General features: G+C 46.5%; 1 protein-coding gene across 1 annotated transcript in view; it reads left to right on the plus strand.

The window, feature by feature from the left end:
- The window catches only part of GABBR2 (gamma-aminobutyric acid type B receptor subunit 2), a 370,296-nt gene that overhangs the window by 259,735 nt on the left and 88,122 nt on the right, over positions 1-22,439 (plus strand). The window contains exon 8 of the mRNA XM_024126525.3: positions 10,710-10,770. Coding sequence (XP_023982293.1) covers positions 10,710-10,770 — 61 coding nt within the window. The remainder of the gene's footprint in view (positions 1-10,709; positions 10,771-22,439) is intronic.

Below are 22,439 nucleotides of genomic sequence, written 5' to 3' on the forward strand. Positions count from 1 at the left end.
GCCAGTGTGCTTTCTGGTTTAATTGTAAAGAAACAGTCTCCGCAAACACCATTCGGCCCAGACCTCCAATACCAATAGCCCACAGGGACATCTTGGTCTCCCAGCCTGTGATAACCTCCAAGCTTCTGGGATAACCAGCTCCTCTGCCTTGGGCCACTTGTCTCTTTCGGTCCCTCTCACACCATGGAGCTAACTGAGCATCTACCCTTGGCCAGTGTCCTTTCTCTCTCCCTCTCCTTCTCCTCCATAGCCCTTCCTGAGGGATCCTGCTTCAGTGCCCCCTAAGCAGAGAACCCAGTTCATTCAACTCAAGGAGAATTAACAAATAGTCCTGTACTCCTATCCTTCCCAGGCCTCGAGGAGGAAAGAGTACTTTTCTGCCCCGGGGGCGGGGTGGGGGTGGGGGCTCCATCTCAGCAGGAGGCAATTACAATAGGCAGTTCAGGGTGGTAGAAGAAGCCGGGGGCACACCCTGAGGTAGAGGCGGAGCAGGCAGCATCAGCATCTCCTGCCAGCTACCATCCATCGAGGACATGAGTGGAGAAGGCCACTTTAATTGGGACCTGACAAATAGGGCTTATGCTGGAGGACTGAGTCCTGCCAGAGAGCACATGGTAGACAGAGAGGATGAGGTCCTAGCAGAAAAACAGAAACCAAACTAGGCATTTCAAACAGAGGAGAGTTAATACAGGGAGTTGTTTAATAGGTTTCGGAAGGACAAAGGAGTATAAAAGGAACACTGACGCAGTTCAGAGGTACCAACTGCTGAAAGAAACAGTTATCACCGCTAGGCTAGAAGAATGAAAGGAAGAGGTAAAGCTACCAGAAACTGGGAGCTCAGAAAATGTCCACAGAGCTAGTATTCAGACGTCTGAGGAGGGGCACTGCCCAGCTGCTGCTGGCACCGCACAAGGGGTGTAGCAGGACTGGCACTAGCCACAGAACCCTGACAGAGGCCTGGGGAAATGGTGATTCCTGAGTCCTCCTCCTCTCCCGATTTCCACCCTCCCTCAGGATCTGCTCTTGGCAGAGCTCAAGAGGAGGCTGGGGAGGAGGCTGGGAGACGTGGCCCACAGAGTCCCAGGCCCAGCATTACAGAGCCCAGTGGAGAGGGGCGTAGTAACAGCACAAGCCCCTTCTCCAGCTCTTCCCACTCTGATTTGAAGCCCCTCCCCCACTTCTAAGAAGAGATTCTCACCCGCCCCTTGAGCGGTTAAAAACTAGGCATTTTGCATTTCTCTTCAGTGTCACATTCCTGAGAGACTGGCTTGGCCACTGGTGTGCTGGAACCAGCTCCTGCAGGCTGCCTAGAGCCAGTTGTTAATAGCTTGAAATCTGCCTTGGTGGGAATATTTACACCGTGGAAATTAGCAAACACGACAAGTCAGGACTCTTCCCTGCCCCCCCACCCCCCAAGAGCCATTTAAACACTTAGCAACACATCCCTGACTCCCTCCTCTTCCACCTACCTCCTGTTTTACCCCTGCTCCTTCCCCCTAACCCAAGGCTGCTTGGGACTCACTCTTACCCCTGCAAGGAGCTCATTTTCTGATCAGTGACTGGTTTTTGCAAAGGAAGGCAGGATAGTATGTGATTAGAAGCATGAGCTTGAAGTCAGACCATGTCTGAGGTGAGTCCCAGTTCTACAGCCTACTAGATGTGACCCTAGGTAACTTTCTTAACTTCTCAGCCCCTCAGTTTTCTCATCTGTAAAATGGAGATAATAATACATAGTTCATCCCATTGAGGTTGTTGTTGAGAATTTATTAATAAAGGAGAACCCCAGAAAAAAAATCTTAGATAACATACACAAATGTTTCAGCAGAGCTAAAAATAACTTAAAGGATGTTATTGCTGCATGTTCTGCAGAGAGAAACCTGAGAACAGAGATGAAGAGGGACTTGCCCCAGTTCCCTTCCTAGAAAATGGCAGAGCACAGCCCAGATCTACCTCTTCAGACCCCTCGTTCATTGCTCTTTCCATTATTCTAAGTTGAGGGGGAAATGTGCTTATGCTTGCACAGATCTTTGGCTCTTATTCAGGAAAACTCTAAGCTGTCAGTAAAAATTAATCTATTCCAAGAGGGAGTATTATTTTGTTGGTGATGATGTTGATATTTTTAGCTGTAAAAAATGTGCCTCCTTGTAACAGCCTTTCAAAAAAAAGTTTTGGTTTTTTTTTTTTGCACCAGTTTACTTTTTTTTTTTGCCATGTTTTCTTTTTTCTTTTTTTTTTAACATCTTTATTGGAGTATAACTGTTTTACAATAGTGTGTTAGTTTCTCCTTTACAACAAAGTGAATCAGTTATACATATACATATGTTCCCATATCCCTTCCCTCTTGCGTCTCCCTCCCTCCCACCCTCCCTATCCCACCCCTCTCGTGGTCACAAAGCACAGAGGTGATCTCCCTGTGCTATGCGGCAGCTTCCCACTAGCTATCTAATTTACATTTGGTAGTGTATATATGTCCCTGCCACTCTCTCACTTCGTCACAGCTTACCCTTCCCCCTCCCCATGTCCTCAAGTCCATGCTCTAGTAGGTCTGTGTTTTATTCCCGTCCTACCACTAATCTCTTCATGACATTTTCAAAAATAAAAGTTTTTAATAAAGTTTTCCTGTTACTAAAATAACGCATGCTCATTAGAGGATATTGGAAAATATTGAAAAGTAAAAAGACGAAAAAGCCATAATCCCACAACCCAGGACCAACCACTGTTGGTTGGGAGTAATTTTTTACTTGGTGGGAATAAGTTTTACATTTATGAACATACTGTATATTCAATTTTTATCCTTTTTTACTTACATATCATATTAGTTAAAGTAAATAACAGTAGCTGCTGTAAGAAAGATATCTCAGAATCTCAGTGAATTAACGTAGTAAAAATGTATCTTTCTCTTATGCAAAGTCCAAAGTGGATGTTTCTGGTTGGCGGACAGCCTTTCTGCATGATTATTCACGGACCCAGGCTCCTTTGTCTCATGTCCCCACTGTTCCTTGGGCCTCGGAGTTCACTGATAGATCCCGTGAATCTCGTTGGCAGATGGGGGAAGTGAGGGAGCATGAAGGGTCTTGTGGGAGGTTTTCATGGGCCAGACCTGGAATGATATGTGTCACTTCTGCCCACATTCCATTGGCTAGAAATGTCACATGGCCTCACCTAGGTATAAGGGAGGTAAGAAAATGCAGTCTAACCATGTGCCCAGGAGGAAAAGGAAATGGATTTGGTGAACAACTAGCCAGTGTCTGGCACAATCAGAATATCACTTTTTCCATTATTTTATAACTTTTATAATATAATGTTCAAGTCTGCATAACCTAGATCAAGTCACCCCCTGATCAAAACCCTTCAGTGGCTCCCCTTGCATTCAGAATTAAGCCTGGCATCCTTGATAAACCTATAATGTTCTGCATGACATTGCACCTGTCCACCTTGCCCATTCCACTCCATGGTCACCTTCCCCTCAATCACCACTTTCAGTTCCACTGCTGTTGTTTCAGCTCCTCCCGCTTCCCAATCTCTTTCCTGCCTTGGGACCTTTGTACTTTCAATTCCTCTTCCCAGGAAGCTCTCCCCTCACTCTTAGCCTAAGTCCTTCAGGTCTCAATGCAAATGCCACCTCCCCAGAAAAGCCCTCCTTGACCCCCAGTCTAATTCAGGTCTTGTAGTTCTTTCTTGCAGCACCCTGTTCTTTCCTTTATATCACTTATTGTAGTTTGCAATTATATATTTATCAGTGTATTTATTGTTTAATGTCTATACCTCCCACCAGACTGCAGGCTCCATGCACTCTAGGACCATGTGGACTTTGCTCACTCTGTCCGGTGCCTGCCTGGCATGTACCTGACACACATTAGGTGCTCAACAGTGCTGACTGATTGAATGCATGTATCATAATATTTCATCATGCGTCTATCACAGTTTACTTTGCTATTGGCCTATTTCTTGGCTATCTCGTTCATTTCTGATATTTTGCTATTCTTTTTTAAATTAATTAATTTTTTTTTTTTTTTTTGGTACGTGGGCCTGTCACTGCTGTGGCCTCTCCCGTTGCGGAGCTCAGGCTCCGGATGCACAGGCTCAGCGGCCATGGCTCACGGGCCCAGCCGCTCCGCGGAATGTGGGGTCTTCCCGGACCGGGGCACGAACCCGTGTCCCCTGCATCAGCAGGCGGACTCTCAACCACTGCGCCACCAGGGAAGCCCTTAATTAATTTTTATTGGAGTATAGTTGTTTTACAATGTTGTGTTAGTTTCTACTGTACTATTTTGTTTGCTATTTTAAACAAGCTTGACCCTTGTATCATAACTGGAAGAAAAGAGGGAGTTGGTCCTACCTCTCTTGGGCCATCCATCTAGCCATCTCCTCTTGGTCCCCACTCCTCTCCACTTCACCAAGCCCTGCCTTAGACCTCCACTTCCTTTGTGGCTGGCCACCACTTGAACCCTGTGAGTCATCTGATCATGGTCCCACAGAAGGATACCCCTCCATTTAATGCCCACCAGCAGAAGGATGGCAGTGGGCAGGCCACACTTCCCTTGCTGCCCCTCCTTTTAACTCCCTGAAAAACAGCTGCTGAAGACCCAATGGATACATCAAACTTTCCTCAAGACTTAGGTCCATCAAAAGCATTTTTATGTAAGAAATATTTTAAGTAGTATGCAAAATATAACTTGTCTTATAGCCCAAGGGACATGCAGAAAAACAAAGAGTATTTTTCACCTTTGCAGATCATGTGGGTAGATGCACCCAATTGCTTGGTATTTCTCTTTTATGTCCTGTCATCTCTTGGGAAACAGAAAGCACCTTCTTCTTCAAGCTTACATGAAGAGGATCTGTAGTCTTTATGGAAAAATCTGACCAGCAGTGTAACCCCCAAATTTTCTAAAAATCCTCATTATTCATTTGAGACCAACGTTGTCCTGGGAGGAGGGCTGGCAGCAGAACAGTCTAAGGTGGGCTTGGATCATCCATACAGATAGTGATGGGCCAGCCAGGGTTTCCCATCACCCTTCAGCTTCCATCTCCTTAGAGATTTCACTGCCTGTGTGACATGTCAGGACAGATCTTGTTTCCCCACAGCATAACTCAAACACTCAGCTGAGCATACTTGCTCACAGCTCCCAAAGACAAATATGACTGCCCAGAGACAAGAGTGCAGTTAGAGCCATAGTAAGGATGGAATGCCTTCCCTAAATGCACCGTGATCGGCAGAGTGTCCCTCAGTGGGCCCTGGGCTCCACAAGATTAGACTGAGCCAAGCGAGTCTTCCCTCTCTGTAGCCTCCAGCTCCAGCCCGACATCAGATCATTTTCCAGGGCAGGGAGTCCCTTCCCTTTGAAAGAGAAAAAAAAAAATTTTCCAATGTAGGGCTTGACCTGTACAATTCATGAACTGTTGTTGGAATAAATTTCACTCATGCTTAGTAGCGAAACGTTAAAGATAAACAAGGAAAACAGAATTAATTTTTCTAAGAGGAGGCCACTGAATCCTACTGACTGCTGGAATCCTTAGAGTACATTTTACTCCATTGATTTTTCTGGGGACATCAGGTGGAATTTTGCAAACTTGGATTACCTGGAGCATTATAAGAGTTAACCTTTGTGTGCGCCAACCCTGGGTTATGCCTTTTTCATAATTGTCTTCTTTAATTCTCACAAACAATCCTGAGAAGTAGGTGTTTTTCTTCCTATTTTTCAAGTAGGAGAATTGATGCTCAGAAACACTCAATGACTGTCCAAGGTCACACTGATGGCAAATGTACTCTTGTCTGGAGAATGCAGAAACAAGTTTTTTTTCCATATGTTGTCTTACGTGTTCTGAAGATTCTTCTAAAAAAGAAAATTCAAATTTATGGCTCCCAATTCAACCTGAACTGTTAGTTTGGATCAGCTTTTATGAAATAGATTGCTCTCCTTGACATCAGCAACATCTCTTTCAGGAAAAAGAAAAATCCTTATAAATTATCCACTTGGGGTTTTACCTCCATTATTTTATTTGCATTCCAAATCTGCTCATTTCAGAGGGAGATTTAATACAGGGAACCGGCTACAAGTTTGTTGGAAGGGATGGAGGAGCAAATCAGGTAGGCGCTGTCACCAGAGAGAAGTGTTTACAGAAAATGGCCAAACCCTTGGTCTGCAGGAGCAATAAGAGGAATGGTGTTGCCATTGCCTCTGACCTGCCTGAAGTGCTTTCTGTTTTCTTGACTGCATGCTGATTGGTAATGGATTCTAACTTCCGAGGAGTTTATAAGTGACCACAGAGCAGATTTGGAATGCAAATAAAATAATCGAGACGCAAGCACGCTGGTCTCTGAGGCTCCTGCCACTGCTGTTTCTGCCACTGTAGGGACCCCAGCACTGGCTACTGAGCAGTTATCCCGAGCCCCACTGCACCCACTGACAGTGCAGGGCTGCCGGGGCCCATGGACACCTGCAGTCACTCAGCTCCCGCTGCTGCAACCAAAGCAGAAAAAAAAAAAAAATAGCTTTTCCCTTCCGCACACTTTCTAATCCCCCGTGAATGCTTCTCATTAGCAGAACCTAAATGGAAACCAGCTGGCAGGGGATTCTGGGAAGTATGGTTTCCAGGCTGTGGGCCCCTGCAACACAGGGGAGGACACAGAAGAGCGAGTGTGGACTGTGAGCCAAAAGACAGATATCAGCCACCACCCCAGCCAGAGTTTGCTTTGGAGTGTAATGCATCACATGGATTGGTCTCAAGCGGATGTAATCATCCTCGGTTATAGCCCTGGATCGCACACAGCAAAAGCTTAAGGAGAAAAAAAAAAAAAGCTTAAAGAGAGTCACAGCATTTATATATACATAAAGAATATGTGTGTGGGAGAAAAGCAAAAAGTAATCCCTGCTCAAGCTGGGGTTTTAGGAACCGAAGTCAGCCCAGCTCCCCTGGCTGAGATACCAGGACACAGCGAAACCAAAGAGTCTGATTGCCGCGTGGGCCTCACTGGGAATCCATTGCCTCTGTTCCCACAGCCTTATCCCTCAGGCTCCTTCGGGTTGTGAAAAAGATATTTCCAATGACCTTTGATGGCAGGTGTCTTAGGCCAGTTTACCCACGAAACAGACTCTGAGACAAAGATTCACATACAGGAAGTTTATCAGGGAGGCTCTCAGGAGCAAAACACGAAGGGAGGAAGTGAAGCACGCTCATGCAGAGGGATGAGCTGAATTGGGCACAGCTGCGGTCACGGCCTCAGCCACCCCATGGGGACCTCCGGAGCCCGCGGTCCTTCACAGCTGTCCTGAATTGAGGCAAGGGGGCTCAAACTACTGTGTCCCTTCACACTGACCACTGGATGTAGGCTGCCCCCAAGGAAGGACATAACCTTAACTGGCACCCTTTGGGCAACCCAGCAGCAGCCAAGATGCTGCGGAAGTAAGTGTCTCCATCCTGAAGGGGGCATCTGGTCGCCTACCATGGTGCCCACACCCCCAGGATGATAGTAGTAGAAGAGAAGCGTCTGCTGCTCAGGCCACAGTGCTCAGCCACCTTGGCGATGAACTCTGAGCTGGCTAGAGAGAGGATGTGACCACCACCCTAGCCTAAGCCTCTGTCACCTCACACCTGGATTACCAGCTGCCTAAGCCTCCCGGGCCTCTGTTCCCATTTTCGGACAGCCAGAGCAATCTTCTCAGCTCTTAAATCAGATCATATTGCTACTTTGTTTAGCTCCACCCTCATGGCTCTTCCTGCACTTAGCATCCCCTCCAGAGCCCTGTCAGGGCCCCCAGGCCCCACCTACCTGCCCACGCCCTCACTGCTCTCCTCCTGCTGGCCCTTTCTGTTCTTTCCCACCTGAGGGCTTTTGTCCTGGCCTTTCCCTTTGCCTGGAGTAGCTGCTCCTTGCTGTGCAGGGCTCAGCTCTTGTGTCACCTCTGCAGCGAGGTCTTTCCTGACCACACAGTAAATTCACTCCGCTTGTCCAGGCACTCCCTTTTGATTTTCTTCACAGCACTCTTCACTAAATGAAATCATCTTGTTCATTTTTTGGTGAACATGTTTTGCCTGTCTCTCCTAATCAAATACAAAGCTTTCTGAGAGCAGGAATCAGCACCTAAAAGAGGACCGGCCCAGGGCAGGTAAATATTTATGGAATGTCATGAGTTGTCCATCTGCTAACATGGAGGCCGTCCATCAGGCAGAATTTCATGAAAATCACCTGATTGGCTTATGACCTTCCTCGCTGGTGTCCAGTCCTATCGAGGTTGGCTTGGCTGGGGTGGTAGTCCCCATCCTGTCAGCCGTGCTCAAGGTTGCAGAGTTGGCATCATCTATCCAACCCAAGAGATGCCGTGGTCGCAACCTCAGGAAAGAATCGCGTGTCAAATCTTCCTCAGAAGGGGGCTCCACAGAGCTTCTCCGCTCTTCTCTGGTGCAGAGCCTCGATATAGCCAGTTACCTATCTGCTTGTCCGTGTCACTCTCAGTTACCACAGTCACAGGCCTCTCATCTTTCTCCCTTTGGCTGAACACACAGCGGCCCGTGTGGTTTGGGAACTCAGTCACTCGGGGGCTGATGTTTCTGAGCGCTGAAGCCACCTTGGATTAGGGCCCAACAGTTTACCCCTTTGCCAGCTGAAATCATGTGATGTTGAAAATCTCTTCTCAAAGGTTGGAAAGCTTCCTGGTGCTTGAAATCTTTTTTATTTCAGCTCTCTGCTATTAAATGTGTTTAAATAAAAATTACTGGTGCCATTTACTGAGTGCCCGTTGAAGACCAGGAGCTGTGCTAGGTCCCTAACTCAGGTGTTCAGGAACTTGCCCGAGGGGGCCCTGAACCCAGCTTTGTGATACTCGGACGCTGGCCTCCTCCCACTGCAGTACATGAAAAATTAAGGAGATAGGAGGAGCTACTGTGAGTAAAAATAGCTACTGTGAGAAAAGTAAAATATGACAGGTATTACTTCAGAGATGAACGAATGAGTTTTATCTAAAAAGTAAAGGAGAAAGGAAAAAAAACCCAAAAAAGTAAAGGGAGATTCTTTCTCACCCCCGCCCCGTATTCCACTCATATTATTCCATTCACTCTTTGAATGCCATTCAATATGTTTTTTTAATTTAGCTAATAAAGATTCTGCAGAATTTGTCCACATTTTATGTCTGGAAGTCTTTGGAGTTCTTCAAAGCTTGGCAGGAGATGGGTGAATTAGTTAGATCTCCACTTTTGTCAAACAAAGAAATGTCCTGTGGACAATATCTGCATCTTTTCCGCCCACGCAAAGTGGTCCATTCGCATAAAAGTGATCCTTTGGAAGATGTTCTGTGTTTTTTAATCATCCCTAGAAATAAAATCACAGCTCCTGTCTCACCTTACATTGAAGTGTTTTCACACTCCAGGGAATTGCTTACCGTCAACTGAATATAGAATTCGGTGGGCGTTAGTTTCAAACTGATACTACTCACAGCTGTCTTCAGGATCTCAAAAAGGTGTCAAAGTGGCCTTAGAAGGTGTTTCTCATTCCGAGAACAGGTTGAGTGATTCTCTTTGTTCCAAAAGCCTCGGGGCCTCAGACTTTGGATTTCCATCAAGGGAAGATATGTACTTTCTGGCACTTTCTCTTGAGAATTGAATGGAATCTGTGGTATTGTCTTTGCTATTACCTGATGATGCAAGAGCGTAACTGCGCTCATAAAGCAGTGTACCTTTAAGACAATTTATTTTCCTAGTTTCACATTAATGGAAAGAAAGGAAGAAATTTTTTTCTGGATCAGAAACAACGTGCTGTAGTGAAATTGCATGGGCATTAAAATCAAACTCGGATTTGAATCCAGCAGCCTCACTTACAATGACCTTGGCATAACCTCCCTCAATCTCAGTTTCTTCATCTGTAAAATCAGGATCATCCTCCTTTCCACTCAAGCTTGTCATAAAGGTTCATTTATATAACCTGCGTCAATTTCCTTACATGGTTGCAGAATTTTAGGTGGACCGTAAATAGGCAAGGAGAGACCACATCCCCTCTTTATGTTCCTGGTTTATTTAGCCCAGCATATGGAAGCTGGGTATCAGCCAGCAAGGCAGATGCAGCAGATGATGCTGTCTTTAGCCCCCGGGGTCCCTAATGAGGGGTGCTCAGCTGCCTGTGACACTAGGCAGGTCTCACTGGCTCAAGAAGCTTAATTTTGTGCTGCCCCATAGCCCAGTTATATTTGGGACTGACGTCACCCCTCAGGAAGAACTTACGAAAACCTTCTCTGTCCTTAATAAGGAATACTAACAGACCTCTAGCCCCCTTCTGGTCCTGCAGCCAAACAACCTTGGCAAAGCCCCACATCTTTATGGGTGGGGCACGGGAGCAGAGGCAGGGCCAGGCTCCAAGGGCTTCTTCATCTCTTCCTCCGTCTCTCCAACACCCTGGAAGCCCTTGTCCTGGGATAACACAAGGCACATGGGTGTTTAATAAATAGTCATGATGATAACGATGATGCATATCTGGGCTTTAATTTACATGTGTTGGTTCCATTATTGATTTTATGCTCCTCAAATTATCCAGATAAAGTCACAATCAGTTTAAAAACAATTAGTTTAATTTTGCATCCGTGGTCCAGCAGGAGTCTGTCTGTTCTTTCTCCAATAATAATAATCACATTGTACAATTAATGAATTTCAGTTGAGATCAGCAGTGTTTGGGCTAATATGGCATTTCTTCTTTGTTCTTCTTTGTTTTGTTTTCTATTTAGGGTCAAGTTGTGTTCCGGAACGGGGAGAGAATGGGGACCATTAAATTTACTCAATTTCAAGGTAGGCTTTTTGATGCTTCTTCTTTCTAATTGATGAATTCTATATTCAAGGATGTTCTGTTTATGCAATAAAATACATCAAAAGAAATGAAAGTACAATGTTACAGATAAGAGAAAGAGTCAATAGAAAACACTTCTCTATGAAAACATTAGCTTCAACTTATTTAGAATATTTTTTCTCAACTGCATTATTTCTCAGGCCTATTCAGTCTTTCCACATGACTCAGGCTTATTGAAAGTATGGGGCGTGGCAGTTAAGTCAATGCCAGTATTCTGAGGAATCTTGCATTGTTTTAGTTTTTGATTATAGAAATTTTCAAATAGACTCTAAAGTCGAGAGAATTGCATAATGAACCCCATGTACCCATTACCCGGCTTCAACTGTTTTCACCATTTTGCCAATCTTGCTTTATCTTGACTCACTCCATCCCCCACCCCCTTTTTTTGCTGTAATGTTTTAAAGCAGCTCCCAGACATTATCTCATTTCAATCTATAAATACTGCAGTATGCATTTCTACTAGATAAGGACTTTTTTAAAACATAACGACAATACTATTATTGCACCTTAAACATTTAAGAAGTTTTAATATGCTTTATTCTGAGTCTGTGTTGATCATCTGATTATCTCGAAAATGACTCTATAGTTGGTTTGTTGGGGAGCCCACACAAGGTCCACTCATTGCATCTGGTTGATGTGTCTCTTTAGTACCTTTTAATTTATAATTGTCCCACACACACTATTTACAGACCATTTGGTTTTTTAAGAAACCAGATCATTTGTCAGACTTTTCTCCTGTCAGATTTGGAAGGGACCTCAGCAACCATTCAGACCACATTCCTCATGTGATGAGGAGGAAACGGAGGCCCAGAGAGGGACAGTGGCTTGTCCGAGCCCACAGGGCGTCTTTGAGGAGCAGGGCTGGGTGTTCTGCCTGGAGGAACTTTGGTTCGGCCCGGTATGCTCATTAGCAGGGTTGTTAGCCAGAACCATGAGACGGACCTTTCATTAATGCAGTGTTTTTCAGTATCTGGATGTTTCTAGAAAATCCAGAAACAAGAGCAGAGCCTTCTGTGTCCACTCACTTGGAGCAGATCCCAGAGTCATCCAGGGGAAGGCAAGAAATGAGATCGAGTTATTCAGGTTCATTCAGACAAATCCCAACCAGATGCAGATCAGTCAGGAGAGGTGTTCTCCAGTACTATGGCTCCATAATGCAATCTTGTAGATTTACCCATTTGTCTTCCTGTGGCAGGTAATTGAAATGCATGTCAGTTCTCTGGTGTGCACAAAAGATGTAATTTTAGGCAAACGTAATTATTTTCCCATTTGTTAAGTCTTACTTCTTCATTGGCTGAACAAAGTAAGCATCTTGGCAAAGATACTTTTTTTTTTGAGTGATTGCAACTAAATTCTCTTGTCACATTTCCAGTTCTCCAGTTATATCATTCTGGGAGAATATTTTGTAAATTATTGATTGGCCAATCACAGCTACAAATGCGTGCCAATTTTATTGCCTTTTTTTTTTCTGAATGTTAGGATTAGACACCAACTCCAGTGACTGGTTTTAGGCATTTATTATAAGGAAAGCAGTGTAGCAAACAGTAGTTCAGAGGTGGGTTTGAAACCACCTGAGCTCAAGTCACTGTAGAACATTAGGCAAGTGACTCACTTCTCTGAGCCTCAATGTCCTCATCTGTAAAATAGGGATATGATCCTACCTACCTTCTCGGGATGTGGGAAGAACTAGATGAGATAACACAGAGAAACGTGCATGTATTTCTTGCTCAGCAAGTAGTAGCAATTATGATTAGCATTTAGTCAAAAATTATGATACTTTTCTGGGGCAAATCCACGTTTTCTTGGTGTGTTGAAACCCCCAGGTGCCTTTTTGTCTGCCTACTCTTATAGCTGCTCCCAACACTTAATGACATGTAGGGTGTCACATGGGTCAGGGCCTTCGAGATGATCTCATCCCACTGCTTCATGGTGTAAGTGGAGAAACTGAGGCCCAGGGAAGGGAGGTGTTCCTCCCAGGGACACCCAGCTGGCTGGTGGCAGAGAAGTGACGAGACCTCAACTTTCCCCAAGTGCCAGCCTTTGCGTGTTCACATGTACACCTGTGCCTGAGTGTCCTCCCTTTGCCACTTCTGTGTCCAGCGTTTATTGACTGTCAGAGCTGGGCCTTGCAGATACTCCTGTTTACATGTTTTTAAAACAGACATTGATCCTGTTGGCAGAGGAATGCTGTGCTGAGGGCATATTCTTACCAGCACACCAGTTAGTTTTCCAAATTTAGAGGCTCTCAGAGGTACCTTGCTGCCAATATGGAGGGGCATTGAATTATTGAGTGGCTGTCCAGGCTGGAAGGGCTCCTGGTTGTCATCTTATTTCAGAGGGGAAACTGAGGCTCAGACATGGAAAGGGACTTGCTGTGGGACAGCAAGTTCATTCCTTTCCTTCTCTGGGCTCATGGTTCACCTCCAAGAGAGGCTGGTCTTCTGTCTTCTGGGACCTTCCCGGTATTTACCCAGAGGATGGGCCTGCCCCCCACCTTGGGGTTACTAGATCCTAAATTGCCTCATGCCACTGACTTCGAAAAAGGCTTCTAAACGGGGTCACCATGCTGTTTTCTGCTGTGCCCTTCAAGCCCTCTCTCTCCCCCTCACCCTCTGCCCTCTTCTAAGAGGGGATGGTGGAACAGCAGAGCTGACTCACAAACAGCCAGCCCCAGCAGTGGGGCTCCCTTTGCAGGGTCTCTCCTGGACTTACACCTAGGCTGTCTCAGTACTTGCTGGCAGCATCTTGGAAGTTGGCCCATCCCACCATCGCTCTGAAGACCATGAAAGATGCTTTTTTGGCTTCTTGTTTGTAAAGTTCCTGGTGCCTTCTAAACCCTTTTATCTGTAGTAGGGGAAACATTTTGTAGGAGGCTCTGTTACCTTCTTTGTAAAACTAAAACACGAATTAGTTGGAAATGGGAGGCAGTTTGGAGAAGACTAAAAGGGGAGCCAGGAATCCATGGTCCTGTTCTACTTTTTTTTTTGGTTGCTTTGGGTCTTCGTTGCTGTGCACGGGCTTTCTCTAGTTGCGGCGAGCGGGGGCTACTCTTCGTTGCGGTGCGTGGGCTTATTGTTGTGGCTTCTCTTGCTGTGGAGCACAGGCTCTAGACATGCAGGCTCAGTAGTCGTGGCTCGTGGGCTCTAGAGTGCAGGCTCAGTAGTTGTGGCGCACGGGTTTAGTTGCTCCGCAGCATGTGGGATCTTCCCGGACCAGGGCTCAAACCCGTGTCCCCTGCATTGGCAGGCGGATTCTTAACCACTGCGCCACCAGGGAAGCCCCTTGTTCTACTTTTTGATTCCAGAGTTGTAGGATTGGTATCACAAGAGACTGGCACTCAGTAGACCCCTGGTACAAGTTTATTAAATTAATTAGGAGGCAAAAGACCTGGATTCAAGCCCTTGCTCTGAAGTTTACCAGCAGTGTGACCCTGGGCAAGTCACTTTATCTCCCTAAGCCTCAATTTCCTCCTCTGGAAAATGGGATGACACTAATGCCAACCCTGCCTGTCCCCTGGGGCTGGGCCAAATGAAATTTTGCTCTATAAACTCTGGGTGCTAGGAAGCTAGTCACATTACTAGCATGCTACCTGGTTCCTGGCTGGCTCTTGGTAAATGTTTACTGAATTGGTGAGTGATCCGGCTCTTGGAAATTTGAGAACATGCTCATTTACTCCTGGTTTCCAGTGGCTTGAGTCAAGGCAGAATGTCTGACAAACAGCAGTTAGTCTTGACAACAGAAATGTGAACTGAAGCTACTTCACGATGGTGGCCATTGTTGTTCCAGGCTGAAGAAATGACCTTTTTTGCAAACTTAGGAATGCTGGATAGACAGAACTACTCTAAAATAATGTGTCAGGGCTAGCCCCACGGTCCCTCTTGAGGCTGAGGCATTTTGTATCCAGAGAGAGTTTCAGAACCCTAAACATGACCTTCCTCACTCCCAGCTTCCCTCCATTTACTCTGTTTACAAGGCTTCCCGGAGCCCCCAATCCCAGGGGGTAGGTGTGGCAGATGCCATCAGCATTCCACCTGTAGTCCCTGAGCATCCATGGTTCCAAGCAAGCATCTTATTAAGAGCACCTACACCTCTCACCCTGTGCAAGGAACAGGACAGATATTCAGGGAGTTAATGCTTCCAGGGCAGCCCTGAGCCAGGGATGGATGAGAAGTGGAGGATAAATCCCCCAGCGTCCTTCCCACTTGGGTGGAAACTCCCAAGAACTCCAAGGTATATTCTGCTCTGTCTCCAGAGGTCCCCATGGGATTGAGCCTCACTTGGCCTCTCAGAAACCTGCTCATTAATGCACCTTGCCCTGGCTCCCTTGCCTTCTCTGTCTCACCTCCCCACACCCCTATCAATGTGTTCAAGGATCACCTCCCAAATAAATTACATGCATTCTTACTCTTGGCTCAGGCACCATTCTGAGGGACCCACCCGTGGCAGTAGGTAAGATAGGTATTAGCATCCCCTCGGACACACACCTTGGGTGCAGTGGACCTAACCCCCTTTCAACTCCAAGTTCAGCACCCCTCCCCCATGCCATCACTGACTTGCACCAAACCACGTGTAGATGAGGATGAATACTAGGGAATTGGCTTTTTTGTTTCCCCTTGAGAGAAAAAAGAATCCATGTTACTAATGAAGTCTAAACATGGCTCAGAATTTGCAGCAGGAAAGGAAGTTGAGTGAAGCCATGATTAGAGCCTTGTTTATGCTGTTCTTGGTGAAATCTCAGCATCTGCCGCTCTAACTCACCATCCCTGCCTTCATTAAGCCTGTTTGTAAGAATCGCGGTGAATGATAATCTGCTTGAATTTGGACTGCTTCTGTGCAGCATAAAGGACTCAGACTTTGGAATTTTATACTTCGCCACCTGATTTGAAGGGATGGGGTCTTCCACTGCTCTAACAACGTAATCGTCATTCAGAAGGTACCTAGTGAAGTGTAGGTTTGTCCTCCCCATTTGCACACGTTAATTACCGTTTGGTCTTCGGGGTAACAGATATGGTTCTATGCAGTGCGCATTTCCTGAGCATCTGCCAGGCGCCTTACCAAGTCCTCTGAGGAAGCCAAGTTGAATAAGCCTCTACCTCCGCCACTCCCCGCAGGGGCTTCATAATCTCTCTGGCCAAGTGCCAGTGCCTATAAAAGCAGGAAGATAATTTCCCAGAACCTACTAGAAAATTTTTGGAGCTAGTTTGACTCTAGTTTGAGACTCTTAAAGCTGATTTTTAATATCCTCTTCCTTCTGTTAAGGCATACATTATAGCTGTCTTCACTAAGCCATGGGTCTGGAAAGGCCAGTTTTTTGGACTGCCACTCGACTTGATGTTAAGAGTGGAGACATAGTCCACTAAACTGCAAGTTACACCAGAAGGGTTGTGGGTCAGCAGGAATGGAAGGGCACACGTGAATATGGGCTCTTTCAGACTGGAAGTCTGACCCTGACCTTGATACCTCCCAGCCCCCATGATCCAGGGCTTACCTTTCAGGGAGCTCAAGGAAGATGGCTTGGAAGACAGAATTATTTAGCAGACCTTGTCTTTCATTGAGCCATAGATTCTCCATGTTGAAGGCAACCCTGACTTTCCTTTACAGCATTGCCTCTACTTGAATGCCTCCAGTGATGGGGAACTCACTTCCTCTCATGTGGAAAGTATGTGAGCTTCGAAGCAGACATGCCTAATCATTGCTAACCAGGCACTGTGGCTTAATCTCTCTGAGACATCATTTCAGCACTTTTTAATTTTATTTTTATTTTTATTTTTTTGAAAGTAAGTTTTTAAAGACACTTTACATTAGCTTATTTTATTTATTTATTTATTTTGGCCGTGCCACGCAGCATGTGGGATCTTAGTTCCCCAACCAGGGATGGAACTCCTGCCCCCTGCATTGGAAGTGCGGAGTCCTAACCACTGGATCGCCAGGGAAGTCCCTCAGCACTTATTTTAAAATAGTGAAATGGGACTTCCCTGGCGGTCCAGTGGTTAAGACTGTGAACTTCCATTGCAGGGGACGCGGGTTCGATCCCTGGTCAGGGTACTAAGATCCCACATGCTGCACAGTGTGGCCAAAAAATTAAAAATAAAATAAATAAAACAGTGAAATAAAAGGTGGTGATTGTTTTCCTTGCTTGAGAGTGATGGTGAGACTCTGGTGACATGAGGCTATGAATGAGCCTGGCTCCGTGACTAGCACAGAGAAGAGCTGTGACAGCTGTTGGCTTCCTGCTCCTCTCCTGGGCACTCTTCACAATGATACCAGATTTACCCCCTCCAGAATTTCTTGAGCAAAGTGCCATCTTACTTCCTCAGGACACACTTCACACTCATTTCATGGAATGTTGTTATCACTGGTCCATGAAAACCTCTCTTGTTTGTTCGTTTATACCTTTATTTCCCTCATATTCTCATATGCCACTCCTGCCTCTCCCCAAGAAAGGCCAACATTCTAAGTGTTTAATGCAGATATTGTGTTTGTATGTGTCCTTGCAAAATGTGTATTGCTGTTTTGTGTGCATATTTTGAATTTGCATCGACATAACTGGATTACATAGTTTTTCTGCTTTTTTTTTTCCAAGCTAAAGTTTGGGCTTTTGAAGTTTCACAACGGTCATTTCCTGGCACCTGCATGCCAGCACTTTGTTTTTAAGATACCTCCATGTTGCTGTGTCTACATCTAGGCTGTGGCTCTCACTGCTCGTTCCACGGGATGTACGCCCCCACTCTCCCAGTGACAGCCACTCAGGTCACCTTCCACTCTCTGTCTCCAAACATAATGAGTGTCCTTTTACATGTCCCCTTATGAACCCAGCTGGGTATTTCTTTAGGACAAATCCCCACGAGCTGAATTGTTTGGTCGGAAGGTGTGTCAACACCCAACATGCCTAAAATTTGCCAGACGGCTCTTGGGAATGGCCGTACCCATCTCCACTTCCACCAGCATGAGGAGTCCCGTGTCCCTACCTCCCACCCACAGTTGGCGTTTCCCAGCTCTCTCATTTTTTTTGCCAATCTAAAGATATAAAGTAATATTATACTGTGGTTTTGAATGTCATTTCTCTGGTTACTGATGAGTTTGGACATTTCTTCCTGTGCTTGTCCGCCATTTGTTAATTGTCAGTTCTGATCCTTTGACCACTTTTATTTTGAGGGTATTGTCTTTTTCTTGGTGATTTGTAAGAGTTCCTTATGTAATCTAGGTTTCAGTCCCTTGCTGGCTTTAGGCTTTGCAAACATCTTCTCCCATTCGGTTACTTGTCTCTAAACTTAAAGTCCCTGGTGAACGGAAGTTCTTAATTTTGATGTGCTATTTTTTTTTCTTTCTTTTTTTGATCCTATGGTTTGCGCTTTTGAAGTTTCACAACGGTCATTTCCTGGCACCTGCCCTCCAGGTCCTAGCTGGGCACAGGGGTTACTGAGATGGGTAAGACACAGCCCCTCCCCTCAAGAAGCCCCCTGGTTCAGTGGGGAGCAGACACAGGACCCCAACTGAGTGTGATACGTCATTCAGAAGAGAGGTGCTCAGCTCCACCTGGCAGATTCTAGGAAGGCTACCTGGGAGAGGTGGCATCCAAGATGAATTCTAAAGAACCAGTGAGAGTTACCCAAGAGGAAGAGAGAAAAGGTGTTTTGGTGCAAATAGCCTATTGTATCTGTATGTGTTCTATGTCCCCTTGGGTATTCAGCTTTTGCCCTGAGCCAGTTTGCCTATAAGTCACTGGACAGATCTACCCTTGGCAGGATTATTATACTCCTGGGGCATTTGGCCAGTGTCCACCTAGTCTGTTAAAAATCTCAATACAAAGGCCAGTGAAGTTAACTTATTGAAAATGTGACAGTGGCGTACTGTTTGTGGATAGAGACGAGTGTGAGGGAGAATCCAGGCCAAGGGAGCACAGTCGCTCTCTGCTTGGTGACGCTGAGAGGTGCTGCTCAGACCTGTTTCCACCCAGTGGGAGGAGAGTGACCATCTAGGACCTGTCCACAGGGGCAGGGTGGGTGAGGGAAGTGAAAAATCACTTCCTGGGGAATGGCTGGCCAGCCTGGAGAAAAGCAGAATCAAGGGCCGAAATCAAAATCGCAGTGTTCCCATCTCTGAAGCACGGCCAGGAGCAGGAGTTGCTGTGATGTGTGGCCCCCAGGTGGAGCTAGGACTGTGAGGGCAAGTGTGGGAGAGCAGACTTTAGCTTGGAGTGAGGAAGACCCTTCAAAGCAGTTGCAGAATCATGGAACGAGAGCTGGAGGGCACAGAGATTTCCCCGTCTAGCCCACTTGTTTTATCAAGACCCAGGCAGAGGATGGCACTTCCCTGGGGCTCCTTACTGAGGAGACGGCAAAACCAAGACCCGTTCCAGGGGCCCTGTCCTCCAGCCAGAGCTCTTTCCTTTCCCTGAGTCTGGGATTTTGTTAGGGAGTCCTAGAATGGAGTAATTTTATAGAATCTTTGATGCTCATTGAGCCAAGGTTGTCTTTTGTTTTACACCTCAGAGTTTTACATTTCTGTATGTTTGCAACAACAATGAAACTGTAAAAGACACGCATACTTCCCTCAATGCAGACCTAGAGTCAGTTGAGGCAGAATGAGCATTTGGGGGTGAGGGGAGTAGAGCCCAGGAAGCAGGGTGTGGGAACCAGCTGCAGCAGAAGGTTGGTGACCCTACACCCAGCTCTCCCACCCAGGGGTTGTGATACGGGAGGGAGGCAGGACCGCTCTGTGATTGAAGCAGTTCCCCAGCCCCGTCTCAAGGATACTCTCACGCCCACAGCCAGGGAGTATTTTCAGACTGGACTTTTTTGGCAGCCTAATTTTCACCAATGAGACTTATTTTCTTTATGTATCATCCAAATCCAAAGTTGGAAATAAAGAAAAAGAAAGAATGCACTTTTTTAAGACAATCCTTTTTTTTGCACCACAACAAGGAACCAGTATTATTCTGCAGGAAAAGGGGCTCTTTGTTTTATAGTATTTTGAAAAGCCTCTGAGAACAGAAAGTGTCAACATTGCAGGGTCCTTGGTCTAATCCAGTGGTTTTCAACTCTAGTTATGCATTAGTCAACTTAGGGAACTTTTTAAAATATGGCCACCCAAGGTTCACTCCTCAACCCCCCAGAGGTTTTTGGGGTTTTTTTGTTTTTTTGTTTTTTGGTGAAAGCAACAGAAACTCTGATTTAACCCCCAGAGGTTTTAATATAATGGATCCATGTTAGGACCCAGGCATCTGAATTTTCTAGAAATTCCCCAGGTGACTCTAGTGCCTGGCCAGGACTGAGAACTATTCGAACCCCTGCGGTACGCTTTGTAGATGGAGAAACTGAGGCCCAGAGAAAGGGAATCGTCTGTCCAGGGTCACACGATAAGTCAGTGGCAACCTACAGCAGGGCTAGCGGGGCAGGGAGGGTGGCCAGTGACAGACTCAACGCCACAGCCCCTCTCCCTCTGCTCTATTCAGTCTGCTGCCCCCATGAATCCTCTTTCTAGTCTGTCCGCAAATCCCGTTCCGCAGTCTTCACGTCTGTATCCAAATAAGTGGTCGATGTTCTTTGCACAACAGAGTTACCAAGGAACCCAAGAGTTAAAAGTTGGAAGTGCCCACCTATCATGGTCACCACCTAGCTGGGCCGTGGGTGAAAGGACGAACACAGGGGACACCATCCTTCCCCTGCAGAGCCAGGAGGGGCCCTGGGCAAAGTGCAGGGGATGCGACCCTCTGCTGCCTGGGACCTCAGAAACGAGACTTCAGGTTCCACTCAGGAACTGACCAGCTGGCAGGAATCATAAGGCTTGGGCACACCTATGGCATGGCTGCAACACAGCTTCTCACATGTCACCCATGCCTTGAGCCCACAGCAACTGGGGAGGAACAGTACTCAGGGAAGCCTTCCTGGAAGAGGTGGATAGGGTTTGGACATGTTGGCTTGGTAGAGGAAGGGGGAAGCTACCTTCCAAGCAGAGGGACCGTTGTGGGGAACAGTGGTAGTAAGAAAACACAGGGAGTGTTTGGGGACCTCACAAGTAGCTCACAGTTACTTTTGTCGTGACTCAAATAACTACAATTTATTGAACACTTACTGTGAGGCCCCAAGCCAGAAACTGCCTATAGTCTCCTCTTTAGTCCTCATAGTCACTCTGAAAGTTGAAATTTTACCGTTACAGCCATCCACTCACAGGTCACAGGCTAGAAGGGAACTATTACTGGCATATGGGAATAATTTTACCCACCCGGTAGTGCTGGGTGATGCTGCAGTCACTAAACTGCAAGGTCAGAGATTATGAATTATTTTTTAATCTTTGTAACTCCAGCCTTTAGCACAGAGCCTAGAACATAACAGGCACCCAATGTTTATTGAATGAATGAATGAAGTGATTAAACTAAGGGATTTAGTGTAAACATCCTTCATCGTCCAGATGTCCAAGGTCAGCTCGGTCAAGGATGAGGCCATAAGCTAAGCTTCCTCCACCTACGTTGCTGCTTTTGAGGGATTCTTTAATATGAAATACCTGGGCCTGGCATGCAGTAGGCTCTCAGTAAGTATGGGCTGAATGACCAGCAGCCCTGCTCAGTATGGGTAGGGAAAATGCTCTGAATTTAGAACTAGGGGAGTCAAGTTCAGGCACCCACTTGGTCGCTGCCCAGCACTTGGCTCTGAGCGTTCACTTAACTGACATGAAACTCCTCCCTCACCTGTAAACTGGGGCGAATTATGCCTGATTCAAGGTTTGCTATGGAACCCTGAATGCAGGAATGTGTGAAACCCCCCACCCCACCCAGCCTCCAAGCACTGCCCCCGGGGTGAGATTATGGCAGTTACGGTCATTGCAGGAAGCGGTGCCACGGGATGGATGGTACAGCGTTGCCAGCCACACCACCGCCTGGATCCTGGTGATTTATTCCAGTCAGCCTGCATATTTCATGTGCTGCCTCCCCACACCAAATAAATAAATCAAGGCCTCCTCCTCTGAGTAGTAGGAGCTGATTATGGCTGAGACTTCAGAAGGCCAGAGCAGGGATGCTGGAGCTCCCAGCAGAGTCTGCTGATGTGACATTTAGGAGCTGGGTGACCCCCGCAAGTGACAGACGCCTACACAGCATGAGGCCTCCCAAATGGCAGGGAGACCTTTGCAGGGAGAAGGAAGTGACTTTTACAGCCCTGTTTTCCACCCCACAGTTAAAGGAACGCAGGCAGAAGTGTGGCCTATAAGATTCCCTGTTCCGTTTCCTGAATCCTTATAAGGAACCAGCAGCGTACCTGCATCTCTGCAGAGACGTTCACTTAGAGCCAGAGGCCCAGCCTGCAGCTCCTCTGGCCATGTGCTTGGAATTCCTGCTGCTGTGTCGCTTTATAACCCCTGGGCATTTTGAGAACCAGGGTCTGCAGCTCTGGGTACCTGCCTGCCCCGCCGGTGGGCAGGTGGGCACTCCTCTCTGTAGTTATTACACTCAGGAGGCACAGGTGGCCTGTGGAACTCAGCCCAGAACTGTCACCTCTCAGGGATCCCATTAAGGCAGCCGCATGTCAGGGAAGAGCACGGCTGTGGGAACAGTCCTGGGTTTGAACCTGGACTCTGCTCTTAGTATCAGCAGGGCTTTGGGCAAAGCCACAACCTG

The sequence above is a fragment of the Physeter macrocephalus genome, chromosome 9 (assembly GCF_002837175.3).
Source record: "Physeter macrocephalus isolate SW-GA chromosome 9, ASM283717v5, whole genome shotgun sequence".
NCBI classification, from domain to species: Eukaryota; Metazoa; Chordata; class Mammalia; order Artiodactyla; family Physeteridae; genus Physeter; species Physeter macrocephalus.